This window comes from Athene cunicularia (assembly GCF_003259725.1).
Source record: "Athene cunicularia isolate RWA chromosome 5 unlocalized genomic scaffold, athCun1 chr5_part1, whole genome shotgun sequence".
Classification (NCBI taxonomy): Eukaryota; Metazoa; Chordata; class Aves; order Strigiformes; family Strigidae; genus Athene; species Athene cunicularia.
In genome coordinates, this window is record NW_020799101.1 from 43,572,767 (window position 1) to 43,590,816 (window position 18,050).

The window sequence follows — 18,050 nt, forward strand, 5'->3', positions numbered from 1 at the left end:
CCCCTGGTTGCTTCTTTTCAGACAGGATGCATGAAGAGCAAAATTAAGGTTTTAGGGCAGTAAGAGGTCTGTTTGTTTGGTGTTTGGGTTTTTTTGTTGGTTTTTTTTTAATTTGTTTGGTTTTGTTGGTGTTGTGATTTGTTTGTTTTTTGTTTTTTTTTTTTCCCCCTGATATTTGTATGTTTGATCTTACAAGCTACATCATATTCTTCTGATTATGTTTTAAGAATAATTATATTTTATTACCTATATTGGTTATGAATAGTTTGTATTTTTGTAAGGATTTTTGGTAAGATTATTTTGAGATACTTTATTTCAATATGTACCTTTGCAATAGTGCTAGTTGGAACAGTCATATCTTTTTGAAAATTGCCTGAAATAAAAATACTCCTTTAGGAACTGAATACATGTTTGTAGTGCACTTCTGATGACGTGAAATGACCTCAGGCACCACTTAGTTTTGGCAGTGCATTTGAAAAGTCTTATGTGAGAAGTTACTGTAGTTCTTTTGCCAATATGATGCTTTTAAAAACCTTACTTGTGGGTTATAAAGAGGCACAGATGTATATTAGTGATGCAGAAGATAAACGGAATTAAAGGGGTTTTGTGTTGCCTGAGTTTTAGAAATTATGTGGGGGAATATTGTAGTATAATGAGATTTGGAGAGTTACCATAGCCATTACATGTTTATAAACAATAGTGTGTAGGCAAATCTGGGTTGATTTTAGAAGCAACCTAGATCCCATAAGTGCAAAATAATAATAAACCAAAGTTTTTTAGATATTATTATTTTATTGTTCTATATTTACTGTAGTAGAATTGGAAAAGAACACTTATTGCAGATGTTGTGGGTTTCACAGCAAAAAGGGAAATCTTTACTACTATTTTTACAGTCATGTAAGGGAAATACAATAGGAAGTAATAATCAAAGTATTATGTAATGTTGTTGCATTGTTTGCCTGTAATGTAGTTTTACCTGCAAATTTTTCTTACTAGTAGGATTATGATATGACTGCTAAAGTCTGTCACTGTTGCATCTAGATGGTAAAAGACTTTTAGGAGAAGGAGACCTTAAAATTACTGCTTTTGTAATGTCTGATATTCTTCAGCAGAAACTGGAGAAGTGGTGTGTATGCTTTCATCTGTGTCCTAGACTTCCTTTTTTCCAATACATGAATGGTTCATCGTATTCATGTGCTTCTTTGTGTCATGCTGGGTGATAGTTAAATTTTTATCTTTTATGGTATATTAGTGGTATCCTCTTCTGGAAGGTAAGCCTGGCACTATAGGAACCAGTAGTTTCAGACTTCTTTTCAGGGAAATAGAGAATCTCATTAAATGTTTTCATATTGTGTTCATATTACTAATACATCACATTCTGAATATATTTACTTCCTAGCATCTCTATTAAATATTACATTTTGTAGAACCTGCAATTCTTTTAATAAATATGATAACCTGTTTCTTAATCTGAATAGGATCGTGCATAAAGCAGAACAGGAGTGGAAGAGGGCAAAATGCAATCGAACAAATAAAACAAAGCACTAGTATTTCTAGACATGATTCTCATAGTTCTGAGAATAGCTTCACAAAGATGAGGTAGGATGGTAATTTTAAAAGAGCACTATACTTGCTTTAACATAGTTATTGCTGAGACTGTTATAGAATCCAAACTCAGGATCAATTGATCATAGGCAAATCTATTAAAGTACTTCTACCAGTTACTCTAGGCAGTTGTTGGGCCCAGTAAGCCTGTAGTAAGCAGTGAAAGGGACTGGGATACAAGAATAGCTTTGGGTTGATAAAAATTTAAATGTTATTTTAAAGTACTGTTTTCTATTCAACGTCCTTCAAGTGTCTCAACTTTGAAGCTGAGAGTATTGCACAGGCCAGTGAGTGAAGGAGGTGTGCATTTCTGCTCTTGGCTTTTGTGCATTTCTGAATTAAGGGACACATATTCAGTGGATATAATGAGCACTAACCAGGGCTGTGCTGATTTAAATTGATAAGGGATGCTGCTCGATCTTTATTTGCAGATAACATTCAGGGTTTTTCTTTCATTTTTATTTACTGAGGTTTTATCTTAGAAGGGTAAAGTGACAATTTATATTCTTCAGTTTGGTTCTGTGTGCTAATGGACATTCATAGTTAAATGTCATTTTCTTCGGGGTGTGTGTGTGTGTGTGTGTGAAAAATGTCAGTCATGTGGCTTTAGTTAGTTATAAAGCTTTCAGGTCCATACAAAGAACTCAAAAAGTTATAAATGAAAGAATGAGAAAATATTTGAGTGTGAACTTATGAAATCTTTCATTTTTTTCCTTTTCCTGATAAATTATTGTAACCTTTTAAATACCTTGTAAATAGGAAAAGGTTAGAATTTTTATAATTTATTTTTGTTTTCATTTTTTTTACCATTATTTTACACAGTGTGTGACAGTCCTTTCAGCTAAATTGAATGTCACTGCAATTAAGTTTTGAGTGGTTTTTTTTGCCTTTAGAGATTCAGGTTAGTGACCACTACTTTGCCGTTGCCCCTCTGTTAACTGAGGTTGATGAGAAAGTGATATGGATGATGTACACAGAATTCTTTTTTCTGTCTTTATAAGTGTAGCTGGATTACTAAGCAAGAGAGGGTTATTTCTACAATATAATCTTTTTGATATTTAAAGTTATGCAAGAATATCTTTTTTTATATGAGTTCATTAAGAAAAAGATATCCATATTTACTATAAAATGGTAGTAAACAGCATGCAAAAATCTCACCATGTAAGTATTGAGAGAAATCATTAAAACAAACCCACTATTTTCTGTATTTTCATGGCTGCACATGTTATGTAGATTATAATTTTGTTTATTTTGTATTTACAACTTCATTTACAGTGGTGTTATAGCGTTAAGTGAAGGATATTCTGTGCTAGATGCTTAATGACATGTGCTTTTATTGTTGATTAGAATCACCATTGTTTAGATGAATTTACTTTAAACTCACCTCTCAAATTTTAAGGAGCAAGTCAGTTGTCAGGACTTTGATTATGAAAACTTATGTATATGTTTTTCAACAGGAATTTTTATTCATAAGTATGCATTATTCCTAGGATATTCTGCACTAGAAATTATCTACATACATGATGCCATGAGTATAGATAAGGATTTTAATTCAAACACTTTTCCCTCAAATGTTGCCTTATCTCCAACTCGGTTGATGTACTTGTAGAGGGCAGTAACAAGCAAGCTGTGCTGGTTGCAGAGAAGAACCTTTTCCTTAATTTTGAGACTGGATGAAAGTGAGGAAGACAGCAATTCCAAGTCTGATGAGGTAACAGATGTAGAGAAAAAAACTACAAAAAGAATAAGTTATTTTAGTTTCATTCTAAAATGATGTAACTCTTGAAAGTCCAAACAACTAGTTTAGGAGAATGCCCTCCACCCCCAACCTAACTCCTTCCATCTAACAACCTTAGTAAACGTTTTTATTGCAGTTTGCCAAAGCAGGTTGAATGTTAAATGACATGTACTTCCCTTTTAAAAAATCTTAATTATATCAGATTATGGTCAGAATTACTGTGCTTCTTTCATATCATCCACAACCATCCTTCCATAGGATTCTGTAATTCCTTACGTTCAGAGGATGTTTGTGCTGTCTGAAGATTTCTTATGTAATGATTTTGTATCCTTTTACTTTATTGTTCTTCACTAATTCTGCCTTTAGGAATGTGACTTATGCAATATAAGCCATTCCATTTTTCCTGGTAATTTTGTGGTTAATTATCCTGTCACAGTCCAAATTGTGATACCAAGTTGGCAGATCACAAATATATTTCAACTTTGTGGTTTTAAACTAGTTCAAGAGCTTAAATGTGCTTCAATATGCTTTTTAAAGGTTGGTTGTTTTGTACATGGCAATACCGTACTGTATCTCAGTATGATACCGTACTGTACATTTGTTGTAGAAACAAATTCATAAACACATTGTTCTTACAGAGGGAGTATATTTAGGGAATACGCGTTTAAGGTTAGAATATTTTCCTCAGTTCTGTCATACTTGTTCCCTCAGTGCATAAAAGAGCAAATATATGAGGAGTTATTGATAATTCCTTTTTATTTACCATGGTAGCTTTAAAAGACAAATAAATACTTTGCAATAATTTAATTATCCCTAATTTGCTTTCAATAGGGGGCTGTTAGAGTGCAGAGTTTTTTACTAAATTTCTGTCAGTCTACCTCTTCCACCCCCTTCTAAAAAAAGGGCCTTAAATGCTATGCTGCATGTGATGTACCCTTCTGATGCTCACATTAGGTATTTATTCCTTCAAACGTTCCAGTGAAAGTGGACTTTTCATCAGTTCCTAAAATTTATTGGTATTTATACAGATCTGAGAGACATTACAGTTAATTCCATCTTGTTAGGATCTTTAGAATGCTGTCATTTCTGGTTTAGGGTGAAGATACTCCCTCTAACCACTATATTCTCTATGCTAGAGGTGAGGGGTCTTCCCATGTGGTTCTTGAAACTCTGTGTATGTGTGTGTGGAGAGAATATCACTTTCTTTTTATGCTTATGTGCCATTATGAATGAAGAACCATCTTCATGTTCTGCAAGAATTCTGCATTCTTTACAGTTCTCAAGACTTTTCATTACGCATCTGCTTTCTCTTTTCCTTTTCAGGGTCAACCCTTACAAAAGTCTCATAAAAGGTGGAATGAATTTTAACCCTTGGATCCACCAGAAGTGTCATTTCTCTAGAGATGAGAGGGGTTTTTATTTTCCCTTCATTAATTTTTAATTTTTGAGGCAAATAGAAGATAGCATCTAATTTCTATACATTAATAATATGTGGATTCAAGTGAAGATGATGACCAAACGTCAGTAATACCCTCAAGGCTGATCTATGGCTCACAGATTTCAGGATGCATATTTCCATACTTCTCCTGGGCTTCCATGCCAGAGATTTCACAGATGAATGTTACAGTTGCTGGTGTTGTTTTAGGTGACCAGCAGTTTAAAATACCAGAGTTGTCATAAAAAAATATCATTATGGTACATTTAAGAAGCTAGGTTCTTATTCTGAGTCCAGAAAATACATGGAAATTATCTTGTGCCAAATATAGGAAGACTTAACTTAAAAGTGGAGTTCCAGTGCTGGTTCTCTGGTCCTCTAAGAATGTATGACTAGCATTCAAGACCAGAATGTATTTCATGTGTGAATATAAAAGTAGCCAGAACTTGAGTCTTGTGAAGGCACATCCCTTGATAAGGCTTTGCTTGTGTGCCAGTCAGTCCAATAAATGGTCTCCGCTAAGCTGCTTCAAATACTATTTTCACAAGTAGAGCCTAGGATTGGTCTTGTCAGGGAGTGGAAGTCCTGTAAACAGCACAGTTTAACACCAGGTTGAATCTGTGTGCTGCAGCTGCGTTACGCACTGTTTTTCTCCTATGGATTGAATTTTTGAAATCTTTAATTTCTTCTGATTTTAAGAAAATTCCAAGAAGATTTATCAGCAAACAGTGTGGAACAAAAATGAGAGGGGAGCTGAGTTAATGTAGATAATTTATCAAATAAGAATTATATTTATAAATAACATAATTTCTTTATTTTCTATATCCTAGGATACCAGATGGTCCCATTGATCAGGGACCAGCTGCAGGAAAGGTACACGCTTTAGAAGAGCAACTTTTAAAGGCCAAAGAACAGATAGAAAACTATAAGAAGCGGACAGGAGATGGTTGGTAGATAAGTTTGATTTACTTCTAAAACAAGTTTTGGTATTCCGTATCACAAGTGTATTGCTTTTTAAAGAAATAATTCAGCTAGAAGTGCTGATGCTTTTTTATGCTGCTTTTTTTTTGTTTGTTTGTTTTTGTTTTTGTTTTTAATAGGAGGCCTTGGAAAAGACCATGAAATATTGAGGAGGAGAATTGAAAATGGGGCTAAGGAACTTTGGTTTTTCCTCCAGAGTGAACTGAAGAAGTTGAAAAACCTAGAAGGAAGCGAACTGCAGACACGCATTGATGAATTTCTGTCTGATTTGGGTCATGAGGAAAGGTACTTATATTAGTTGACTCTGCATATATGTTGTAAGGATTATGGATTGATTTAAGTAAACTACCGATATACTGCTTAAAAATCTCATAGGATAAATTGCTATGTGCCCTAAAATACCATGTCTGAAGCATGATCTTAAAATCAGTACTTGTATTTTATGGGACATCAAGTATATATCTGGCGTGTGTCACTACAGCCTAGAGTATAACCTTTTAACTTGATATATTTTAATTTATTTTACCAGAAGACCTGGGTCATGGGTGCCAGTTGTTGTATTTCAGTTGCATCTGTCTATATATGTGCATATGTGCACATATAACCATTAAAAACCCTTAAAAATATTTAAGTATCTGATTGTGCCTTTTACCAATACTGGAATATAAGTTACATTGATCACTGGGATATTATATAATTGGAATTACTTTAAAATTAGGTAATATCTTAATTTCAGGACTAATTGTCATTCTGAAAAGTCACTTTTTTTGTAATTAGAATATTTCAGATAGAAATGACCTTTACACCATCATTATTATGTGCTGCAAAGATATTTTGGATTTATATTTTCAGTTGTTGTGTATCTTCAGGCCTCCCTGTTGTTGAATTACCTTTTGTATTACACTAAAATGTTCTGTATGAGTTTTGTTCATGCTCAAAGCAATTAATTCAGGAAGTGTTAAAAATTCAGTAAAATCTGTCCTGTAAGCCTATTACATTTATAGCTTTGTTCCCAACAGGATTGCAATGGCAATTTGTGTCTCATTAATAAACATTCATAAGAAAATAGTTGAATTAACTAAATATACCACCTTAAACAAGTATCTCTTTTCCAAAAAAGCTGAGATATGCATGTGTGAACATCAGTAGTAAAGCACGAATATTCAAAAATAGCACTATAGTAAAAGGAAAACATAGTAAGAATTTTCAATTCTTTGGAAATAATGTAAACACTATTTAAAACATAGTTTTAAAAGAATATTATTTTGATTATTAATGTGGGCAAATAGTATAGTCCATTAAGTTTTGTTGTTTAATATTCCACAATTCCAAAACCCAGTTTGTCGCAGATTGATGGAGTTTAAAGTAAGAAGAGACTATTGAATTATCAGGAGTTATTATCTATATAAAATAAGCCATTACATTTCGTCCAATTATGTCTCTGCTGAGTGCAATTATGTATGTTTAACTGAAATAAAAGTAGTGCTTGACTGAAGCAAAATTTTCCAAAAGACTTGAGATCTTCAGTTAAACAGTCAACTGACAGAGAAGCTGCCACTTCCCTGGACAATTTGTTCCAATAGTTACCTCCACTCAGAAATATTTGTTCTCCAGAGAAGTTATTTTCATTTCAGTTTCTGTGACTTCAGGTCATTGATTCTCGATTTACCTTTTAAACTATCTGTGCCGAAACTGGAGCAAGTAGTCTGATTACTGATAATCATTAGTGTACACATTACTGCTCTGTTTATGTAGCCAGGATCACATCAGGCAGTTGCCACAGTGGAATCTTGAATAATATTGCGTGTTTCATGCCAGAAGGTTTTGATGTCCTTGCTTCCCTGAATGAATTATTTTCTTATCCCTTTCCTTCCTACACCAATGACTATTAATTCATTAAGCCCAACTTGCAAGATTGTTTCTGACAGCCTTACCTTCACATCTCTCTGTACTTAAAGATGACATGAACCCCATGGTAGAATGCATACCATGGTTGTTTGGTTTTTTTGGTTTTTTTTTTTTTTTTCATTTACTTAAGAATTGTCTTGTTGAATTCTTTCATCTGTTCAGTTATTTGTATATAATCGATTGTATTAGATGTACTGCATCATCGATTCTGTTCTAATTGTCCCTAAATTGTGTTTGCGTTTTACTTGAGTATTATGTGTCATTAATAGTTAGTGAGTTGAAACTAGTTATCTGATGATAGTTAAAATTGTTTATTTGTTGTACAAAGTAGAGTAGGGTGTTTCAAGCTCAGTTACCTTGTAAAAGAAAATCCGATTTATATAGTTTGAGATTAGGATGTAGATATGGTACTTCCAGCTGATTGACAGGAGGTGTATATTACTGCTGCTGAACAATCTGAGTGCAATATTTGATACAGCAACAGTAGATGATACAGTAAGTCGGTATCACTGTTAACTTGTATAAAAACGTGAGTATGAAAACCAGAATGAATGTATGAGAATGGAAAGATATAGATCCATAAATCCAGTTACTAACGAGAGAAGGCTGTCTGATAACTCTGCTGATAAATATAGCTCTGTCCCAATTTGACTTACCTCTTATCATTTACCACTTAAATATTGTGTCAGTGGAAGTAGTTACCTAACAGAGATACATTGTCTGCTCCTCTCTCATTTGCTAAACTTATTTACAAAGGATACCCTTAGCTAGCTAGGTCTATGGTTCCAGTACTGCTGCCAACAAGAGTGTCTTGTATTACTTTACCGACAAGACCGCTTCAAAGGTTGTTTGGAAATATGCTTGTCTTCACCTCACACTCTTTTTTTTGTCACCTCCCAAATTTCTTCACCTTTGTTCTGTTGCATCTCTTCCTAGTGATCAAACTTGTGGCTTATAAGGAATTTCAGGCAATAAATTGCAGGATCTGAAGTTCAGATGAAAGAATTAAGAACAGTGGTTCAAAATTAAAACTTATGAAGAAGAGTTTATCAGCTTTAGCAACTTTAAATATTCTCAGGCTGTAAAGCCATATCTGGAATTATTGGTTCTGAATTGGGCTAACTGTTACTTGTAGAATTGCCATTAATGTTTTTACAAATATTTTGAATAGTTTGCCTCTAGTTTTGTATTTCCTCCCAGAAACCACAGATCTAAAAAACCTTTTCCCGGGTGTTACTGTTTGGGCTGTTTTTCACAAAATTCGTGTCTGATCTTAGGAAATAAATGTCATACACCATTTTTTGTCTAATGACAAATAGTTCTTTATTCTCTTATTTGGCCACCAAAATGTGGTAACCCTAAGAAGAGGATCTCTAGTATATTGGAGAACCTCAATTTAATATTTGATAGTTCCTCAAAGTTCACCTTTTGTAGTCTAGATTTATACTAGGACCATGAGTCTGGTTTTGATTTTTGGTTGGGTTTTTTGTTTAGTGGTTTTGTTTTTTTTCATTTGAGTATTAGTAGCATGCAGTCATTCTAAGCAGGCAGGACATTTACCTTCTTCCAGAGTCAGAAGGAGCTGCATGCCATAGAAAATACTGTTTACTAAACCTCGTACTAATATTATGTAGTTTGTTTTCACTAACAAAAATAGAAGAATTACTGTTATACCTGTGCTAAAGACATTTGTAATATTCTATACAAGCACAGTAAGATGCTTGTTGCAGGCAAAGTAACAAAGCATTATAACAGAAGCTACTGTAGGAATCACTACTGCACTTTCAGCTGGGGCAAATGGATAATGTATCTTGCATGGAACTTTTCTTTCTTTTTAGTTTCTTTCAGCCATACCAGAAACAAATGCTTTATATCAGGCCTAAAAGTTTTTCTATCCCATCTCCTATTTATTACTATAATTACTCAAGGGTATGGAACATACGTTAAATGGAGAGCACAGGCAGTCTTGGCTGCTGTTTAGATTGTGGGGTAGGAGGTCGCATGAAGACATTGTTTTTGAGGCTATAATTGAAATAACTGTTTAATTTGTCTTTGATTTCATCTAATCTTCCAATTTAGTAATGTGAAGGTTGTTTCCCATTTATTTGAGATTGTTTTCCACTGTTGTTTACAGGTCAATAATGACCGATTTGTACTACCTCAGTCAAACAGATGGAGCAGGAGATTGGCGAGAAAAAGAGGCCAAAGATCTAACAGATTTGGTACAGAGGAGAATAACTTATCTACAGGTAAGACACTAAAATTTTTTAAATCAAGGTAAACATTTTTTAATATATATAGCACTTAGCTACACCCTTGTAACAGAATAGTCTGACAGTTTTAAGTGAATGTTTGTATATGAATGGATTACATACAAAAGAAATAAGAACATTTGTTTCAAACATTATTTTATATGTATATGGAATTATAGTATTTCAAGAAAATATTTGGATTTTTTGGTTTCATTGTTGTTGTTTTGGGTTTTTCGTTTATTTGTGGGGTTTTTTGGATCTGGTTTTCACTGGGCTGTACTTACCTGTTCAGATTATTTTGTTTTATTATAAAAGTTGTTTCTGGTTTCTGTTTTTGATTCTTTAGATTATCAGAATGCATATATATGTTTGCACAGTGTTAAAAATGAAAGTCCTTATATGAAATTTCTGAACAAGCAGCCCATTTTTATAAATATGAGTACACAAAGTTGAAGTGCTTGTATTGTCCAGTCATACACTGTTTCAACAGATGTGAGACATCTCATAGATGCTCATATTTGTGAGTGCATAAAGCCTTTTTAATATATGTGCGTTTGTGTGTCTATAAAATTTAAACAAAACTTGATCTGAAGGTTTTGGGACTTATATTCATGTATGAATGCATGCAGCTATTTATATAGTGATCAAAAAGTTACTTGATGTAGTCTGTTTTATTTGTACTTGGTTTGTTTTTCCTTGCATGTGTGCACCTCACTGCTCTGTTCTGTATGGTCATCCCTAATGGCTGATCTCTTCTCTGTGTAAATATCTGAATTTGTTTCTCAGATTTTCATTATTTCACATTTCACAGTTCAGCTGTTCAATTCAGTTCTCATCTGTAACCAAGCTATGTATTTGCTGCTTGTTAAATAAAAAAGACATCCTCTGTGGGAAAAACCACCTCATAAATTATGCAGGACACATCACTTTATTGTCTTTCTTTGACTCCTTCTTGAGAGCAGTTCCTCATTCTTTCATTTTCGATGCCACTGTTTGGCAATGGTGTACTGTAACTACTGTTTGTGCTGATAAATACGGCTTTTCTCTACCTTTTTCTCTCCTTTCACCATATCCATTTGTTGTCTTATCTATGCATGCATATGTTTCTGGGGAGTGATTGTCTTCCTGCTGTGTTTGACAGTGTTCAGGGCTTGAGTTCAAGACCAGGACCTCCAAGTATGTACAGCAAATAACAAAAATAAAAGGAGTTCAAGAGAATAGAAGCTCAAATTGAAGCATTTAATAAATGCTTACATTGTTTGTAGTGAATTTGAAATAAATTTGCTTACTGAGTGAAGAACTGGGAGCCCAATTAGCTGCTCTTAAAATTTATTTAGACATGTATAGGCTGTGATAAAGGGCTGTCCTCTCTCCATAGAGGTAATTTATTCTCATTTAAAAAAAAGAAAAAGTAGAAACAACGTTAAGATTTAAACCAGTGCCAAGTCACAACATATATAGAATCCTAATATTTCATATTTGTAGCACAACTAGTTAAAGCCTTTCAGAAAGTGTATTATATCCTCAGGCATTTCTAAGAAAGGTAACTAACTTAATCCTTATTATCTTGAGAAGGAAACCTGTTGATGAGCATGAAGAGGTGATTTACAAAAAATTGTGGCATTAGGTTCAGAATTAGAATTAGGTCTAACATACTTGGCTCAATTTCCATTTTACAAGACATTTTTGTTTCTGTTTTATTAATGAATTTGTTGAAAAAGGAATCAATAATAATTTTTTTGTCACTGAACAGAATATTTATTCATATTTATGCATTTAATATATGAAATTAATAATGGGTTCATCCCATGAATAATAGTACCCTGTTTATTCTATATGTGTTTTAGGTCAGTTGAAACATTTTAGCAGTATTGGATGCTCATTTTTTATTGTACTAAAAAGTGAAATAGAAATATGCAATGAGCCTTCTCTTGCTAAACTGTTATTTCATGCAAAACACAAAACATGCTTGCAATGTTTCTTTCTATTAATCTCTCTTCAGGCTAAGCATACCTAAAACTTTCAATCATTCTTCATGTATGCGTATTTGTAATACATTTCAGTTTTGTTCCTGATGTTTTCTCTTAACACTAATTCTTGACTGGACTATTAGAAGTGAGCATCCACTAGTTGACAAGTGACAGTAAACTATTGATTTATAGAATAGCACCAAAATATGTTTTTTTCTTACCTTGCTTTTTATGCAGTCCAAGGTATTACTTAGCTAATAATACGTCTCGCTTGAATTCATGTCACTATGGAGCTATTGAAGATGATGGCCAAGATTTTTAATTCAGCTGAATTTTGAAACTTGATGTTTTTTTTTTTCCAATATGCTTATTTAAAATTTAGTTGTCAATACAAACTTTCACTTTCATGAGTCATGTATACTGTGGTTAGTTTCTTCTGAAATTCATTACAATTTTCTCTAGACTTGATTTAAAATTTCTTAGACATTTAATTTAACGATTTTGTCCTCTACCAGTTCTTCCATCTTTCATGCATAAAGTATTAGTCCCTCTAAGATAACTAGAGGCCAGTTCTCTCTCCTTTTTATAATCTGATTTTGATCTTTTACTGCACTTTGTCCCTTATCCCATGACTAATTTGTTTCTTTAAAGGTTGTATGCTGAAAGACCCCCCCCAAAAAAAAAAAAAAAAAAAAAAAAAAAAAATTACACTGTAGCAGAAAACTGTGGCTAGGATGGTTTAGTGCTTACATATGTTTATGGAGGATCATTTATCTCCAGGTGGTTACTATTATCGTCATTCATATAAAAGATTCAAACCCCAGGGCAGGGTAATTCTCAGTGTGTGCAGCATTTCCCACAGTTAGGGTGGAAACCTAACCATCTCTTCCGTTCTTTCTTCTGAATAGTTACAGTTTTTGAGATGGGTCACTGACATATACAATCACTACTATCTCTCTTTTACTTTATTCTCATTCTCTGTCTGGAAAAAAACCAAGGATCTAGTCTGTTGCATGTATGCTTGTAAGCCAGACATAAGCTTTTGGAGCCCTTATAAAGATTAAAATACCTTTTGTCTTGAATGGTTATTGGAAGTAATCATCCACGACTGGAATATGTCTGTGACTACACATTTGGAAGTCAAGTTGACTTATTTGCTAGTGTGGGTTTCAGGATTTTGAAGAGTACAGGACTGACTGTGGGTATGTGATGTAAAGAAGTCCATGGTCTGAAATTACATGTATATACAACTCTATTCATAATGTAACTGTATTAAAAAATAAAATAAAAAATTCAACAACCATTACCCACCCAACTCCATACCAAAAAAAAAAAAAATGTGTAGAACATATTGGTGGTGTTTGGTGTTGTGGTTTGTTTTTTTTTCTTGTGAAGTGTAAAAGTACCATGTAGTTTTCTTTCTGGTACATGTTAAACAGTCACAGCTGCATTATTTTGGGACATCTCCCTGGGAAATCATTTAGCTGAATGATTGTGAGTAGTGACGACTGCTATTTCATTTGGATGGCATTACCATAAATTTGATTTAATGAGGCTACATTTAGCTAGTTCCCTGTAGTTAGAGGAACACTTAAAAAGCTAGGAGCTTACATTTAAGGAAAAGACCTTATTTTCAGAGATGTTCATTAGCAAGCATTTGAAGAGAATGTGCAAGAGAAGTTGGACAAGGGCTCACGTAGTATGATATATTCTGGGAATGGTAGAGTGGCTAGATGATTCTGAAGGCAGCAGTTTGTTTTCTGCCCCTTTCCTTTTGTGGTTATTTTTGTACTGTTTCTTTTATGCAGATTGTCATTCAGTATGCAGTCTTCCTATAGCAGGATATTTTTGCCTCCAATTCAGAAAAAAAAAAAAAAATTGTTCAACTTTGAAGGTTCAAAATATAAGCATGTGAGACAGGTTACTAACTACTCAACAACGTCATCAATTATAATAGTTATAGCTTACTGTATTCATACTATTTGGTTGGGATTGTGTATGTATGCAAGGAACAGAAAGTTGTTTACAAGATTATATTCTGAGATTTCTGAATCTCCCAGTATTTTTGGTGATTTAATTTGTCACTTAAGTTTTTCTGTCTTAAAGTGTATTAAATCCTCTCTCTTTTCCTCCCATTAAAATTAATGTTATATATTTTTAAAAGAAGTACTCATGCTAAAATGACAAAGTAACACAAAAGGCTCTGGGCACTCTTGTTAATGTGCAAAGGGATGTACCCATCACAACTGTTATATCTTGAAAAGTGTGAACTTGTATCCTTCATTAATTCAATCTAATGTATTATATCTTTTCCCAGTTATTCCACTTCACTCATAGGAAATAAATTGTAGCGTGTTGTGGCAGGTGTTGTGTGGTGTTGCTGTTCATAAATTCAAACTAATTTGAAACAAAGGCAAAAGTAAAATCCAGAGTGGAAAAAATCTCATAGAAAATTCTCCATCAGCATTTACTATTTTATGGGGAAAGAGGACACTAAGTAAAGGACTTCAGCGATGTGTCTATATGGGCACTGTTCTGGGACAAGAGATGATTTCTTTAATGAGCATTGAAATGATAAAGACAAGATTAGCTACTGGCAAGGCAAACAGTTGAAAAAGGCCATATGCTTAAGCTTGATTAAGATGTGTTCCTGGCCACAAGTGCTACTTGCTTACTTAGGTAGTATATCTCCAGTCAAGATTTATGGTTATGAATTTATAATATTGACACACTTTGTCTACATCTTCTAATTTTCTTAAACTTGGCAACTGTGTCCATTATTAATTTGGTTAAACTTCAATCATTTCTTATATACACTCACTCATTTAATTAGAAATGAAGCAGTGCCACTAGTGGTCAACAGAAGTGAAAGGAGATAATGACAGTCATGTGGTTGTCTACATCTAAGGGGAAGTCATTGAACAGAACAATTAATAGATTCTGTTTCAGATTCAGGTTTACTGACAGACTAGTAAGGCCTAAAAATGTAGCATCTAGCAGATTATTATTGTTACCTTGTTACATTCTTTTCTACAGCATCATCAGTTTAACATTTTCTTAATGCAGATTTTCTGTGGAAATAAATGGGGAAGGTAGAGGCAAGAAACTTAGTGCAACTGGAGAAGACTGAAGTTTGTACTTGCCCTTCTTTAGGTAGCAGAGAATCCATGCCAGAAGGAGCCATTACTCAAAAATGCATAGGAAACATGTTTGATTAGTTTTGGTACTTCCAGAATTACTTGAATTGTCTTGGGAAGTGATATATTTGAATAGTTAATACAAAATGAAACTGTCTCCAGAACACATTTTGTCAAGTAAGGATTCTATAACTGGCCTACTTCAGGTTTGGAAGTGTGGCTTGTGCTGAAAATACCTTATAAATCCCCAAGAGCTCTGTTCACTGGTTGGAGTGCACCCACCCATGCAACCCAAAACCTACTCATCAGGAGATTCCGTTATATTTTTGATAGATTCTCAGAAATGTTTTGTGACTTAATATGCATTTCCTTATTTTTCTGCGTATTTTACTGCTATATATTTTAATAACTCTCAATTACAGAAAGTCTTTTATAGATTGAAATTTAAATGTATTTGTAATCTGACATTTTGTTCAATGAGGGATCAGTGGATTTTGTTGTTGTTGTTGTAGTTGCACATCTCTGTATTTTATTCAGTTTTTTGTGAACAGGTTCTTTCGTTGTGTATTGAACCATCTTTACTGTTTGATATTGTAAGCTCATTGGTATTTTGCAGGGTTTTTTTCCCATTTTTACAGGGTTGCTGAATTTATTGCACAGCACTGGAAGGATGATTTGATTCCTTCCCTGTAACACTAGAATAAAGGACTTGGGCATATAAATGAATATTAGCATTTAAAAAGTTACCTTTTGGGCAAAACAGATTTAAAAATGAAAAGAATTGAAAAGAAAATAGCAGACAGCAAGCCAATTTTTCTGACTTTTTGTGAAGGTTTAGAAAGGAACTGAATAGTTTCTATCACAAACAAAAATGTGAAAGTGATTTGTCTTGAGTTGTCTTCATTAGAGTTACTTAGTAAATTCAGTATCTGAAAGTATGGTATTAGGATAATGACCACTTAATAATGTATAATCACTGCTGATATCTGTATTAGGTTTTCTCTATAATTTATAGTGGATTGAGGAACATAATGTGGTTAGTCTGCATGCAGGGATGTTTTGCACAAACTGAGGCTTGTGTATTGTAGGGGAGGGTAGGTGCAAGCTACAGGAAGTAACATTAGAGGCAGATAAGGCTCCTTGTTACTCAAATACCTAATATTTCTGACTAGGGAAAGAAGAAAATTTTCTTCCAGCAGTTGGAAGAAACTTCTGGGTTTGGGATTTTTTAAACATTTATTTACTCCCCCCCTTCCCCCTCCCCAAGTATTGAGGGGAGCTGGTATGAAAAGGAACCGTTACAAGTGGCATCACAAAGAATGGGGAATAGATGATGGCGTGAATTACATTTGTCATAACTAGGATGAGAAACACCTTTACTTGACATAATCCTCTCAAAATATGGGATTTTCCACCTAATTTCAGTGGAACTGTCTCCTTCAGCAGACTGTAGCATTAAGGAATAAAATACTTGTTGAAAATATAGAACAGAACACCTTTGTTAATGAGTATTATACTGTGTTTATAATGTAATTTGTAATTTGTAGCAGACTGCTTGCCCATTCCTCTCTAATATGTCTTGATTCATTGGATGAGAGTACATTTCTTTAAAGTTTTTTAAATTTACGAACAACAGTTATTTGTCTTATAGTAAAATGTATGTTAAGCATCAGAATTTACTCTTGCCAGTTTGTCATGTGTTTTGATGGCTAACTGTGCACTTGGAAACAGTGGAAGGCGGTGAGGCATTGAAGCAGCACTTCTGACATCTTGCCCATCTGATCCTACTGACTCTGTGAACAGGCTAACCAAGAGCCCTGGAGAAGAAGGTTCTTTGAGCACCGAGAGAAGTGGAAGATGGGGCCTGCAAATAGTCTTAAGACTATTTTTACTACAGTCAAACAATGACAGAGAATGTTCCCAGGCATTGGAACATAATGTTCTATACTGTTAAATTGTTAGAACAGTTCCTGGCATGCTTTTGACTCACATCAAGTAGCTTTTTCCCCGACAATTCTTTGGCAGTGTTTGAGACAGCACAAGACCCTTTTACGACATCTGCTGTGTGTGGCAACCCTGTTTTAAGAGGTTTAGAAAGTTCAATAGCATGGATGCAGTCTATTCTGTGCCAGCTAGAATAAGTCTCAGGCACATTTGATTTACTACTATAGATTTTGCCTGTGTGTGTACGTTTCAAATTATCTTGTTTCTAACCATTTTTATTTGATTTGATTTTTGTTGCTATTGTGTGCTAGTAGTCTGAATGTAAATATACCATAAACTAATTTTGGAGCCACACATTACATTAAGAAAATATTGTGGTGTTTCATTATCTTTCAGCAGCTTATGGAAGTTAGTAGAGTGTGTTTTTATTTTACTCAAGTACTCAGTCACCCAGTAGGAATAAGAAACAAAAATGAACCCATACAAATAATGTGCTAGAAAACATTATACCTGTTGATTCTTTTGTGTAATATGTAGAATTATGCGAACAGAGATATGGTCTGCTCTCACCATTATTACTGATGGTTCAATTTAAAATATACTGTTTGTTCAGGGGAAAAATAAATACCTATTCAGTAATGGGTATTTCCCACTATAGCTATAATTTCCCCTCAAAACTTTTTCCAGGTTTTCAGGATTTTTACAAGATAATGCTGTTTTATTTTAATGCTTCCTAGGTTTTCAGTCTATATTTTGTTTTTTGTTTTCCTTTAGTTAGAGATGGAAAATTAAGACTAAAAACTTGTTGCATTTTAAACAGTTTATCTAAAATATATAGCTTTAATACCATTAATATTCTGCAGACTTTGTGCTAAACTGCTTGAGGCTAACAGTTATAGAAGTATTCTACACTATTATTAGTTCATTCTCCAGTCATGTTACCTTTGACCGGATATTAAAATTGTAGATTAGTAATCTGTACTGACTTTTGAGTTACATATATGGAGGAAGGCAGTCTTTAACACACATACAGTTGACTGATACCACTGAGTAACAACATCTTGGTGTTACCACAGATGA

General features: G+C 33.8%; 1 protein-coding gene across 2 annotated transcripts in view; it reads left to right on the top strand.

Annotated features, from left to right (window-relative positions):
• Positions 1 to 18,050, top strand: part of FUT8 (fucosyltransferase 8) — a 128,604-nt gene that overhangs the window by 66,725 nt on the left and 43,829 nt on the right. For both annotated transcript variants that reach the window (XM_026849469.1, XM_026849468.1), the window contains 3 exons: positions 5,609 to 5,724; positions 5,879 to 6,044; positions 9,802 to 9,916. In XM_026849469.1, the coding sequence (XP_026705270.1) occupies positions 5,609 to 5,724; positions 5,879 to 6,044; positions 9,802 to 9,916 (397 nt within the window). The remainder of the gene's footprint in view (positions 1 to 5,608; positions 5,725 to 5,878; positions 6,045 to 9,801; positions 9,917 to 18,050) is intronic.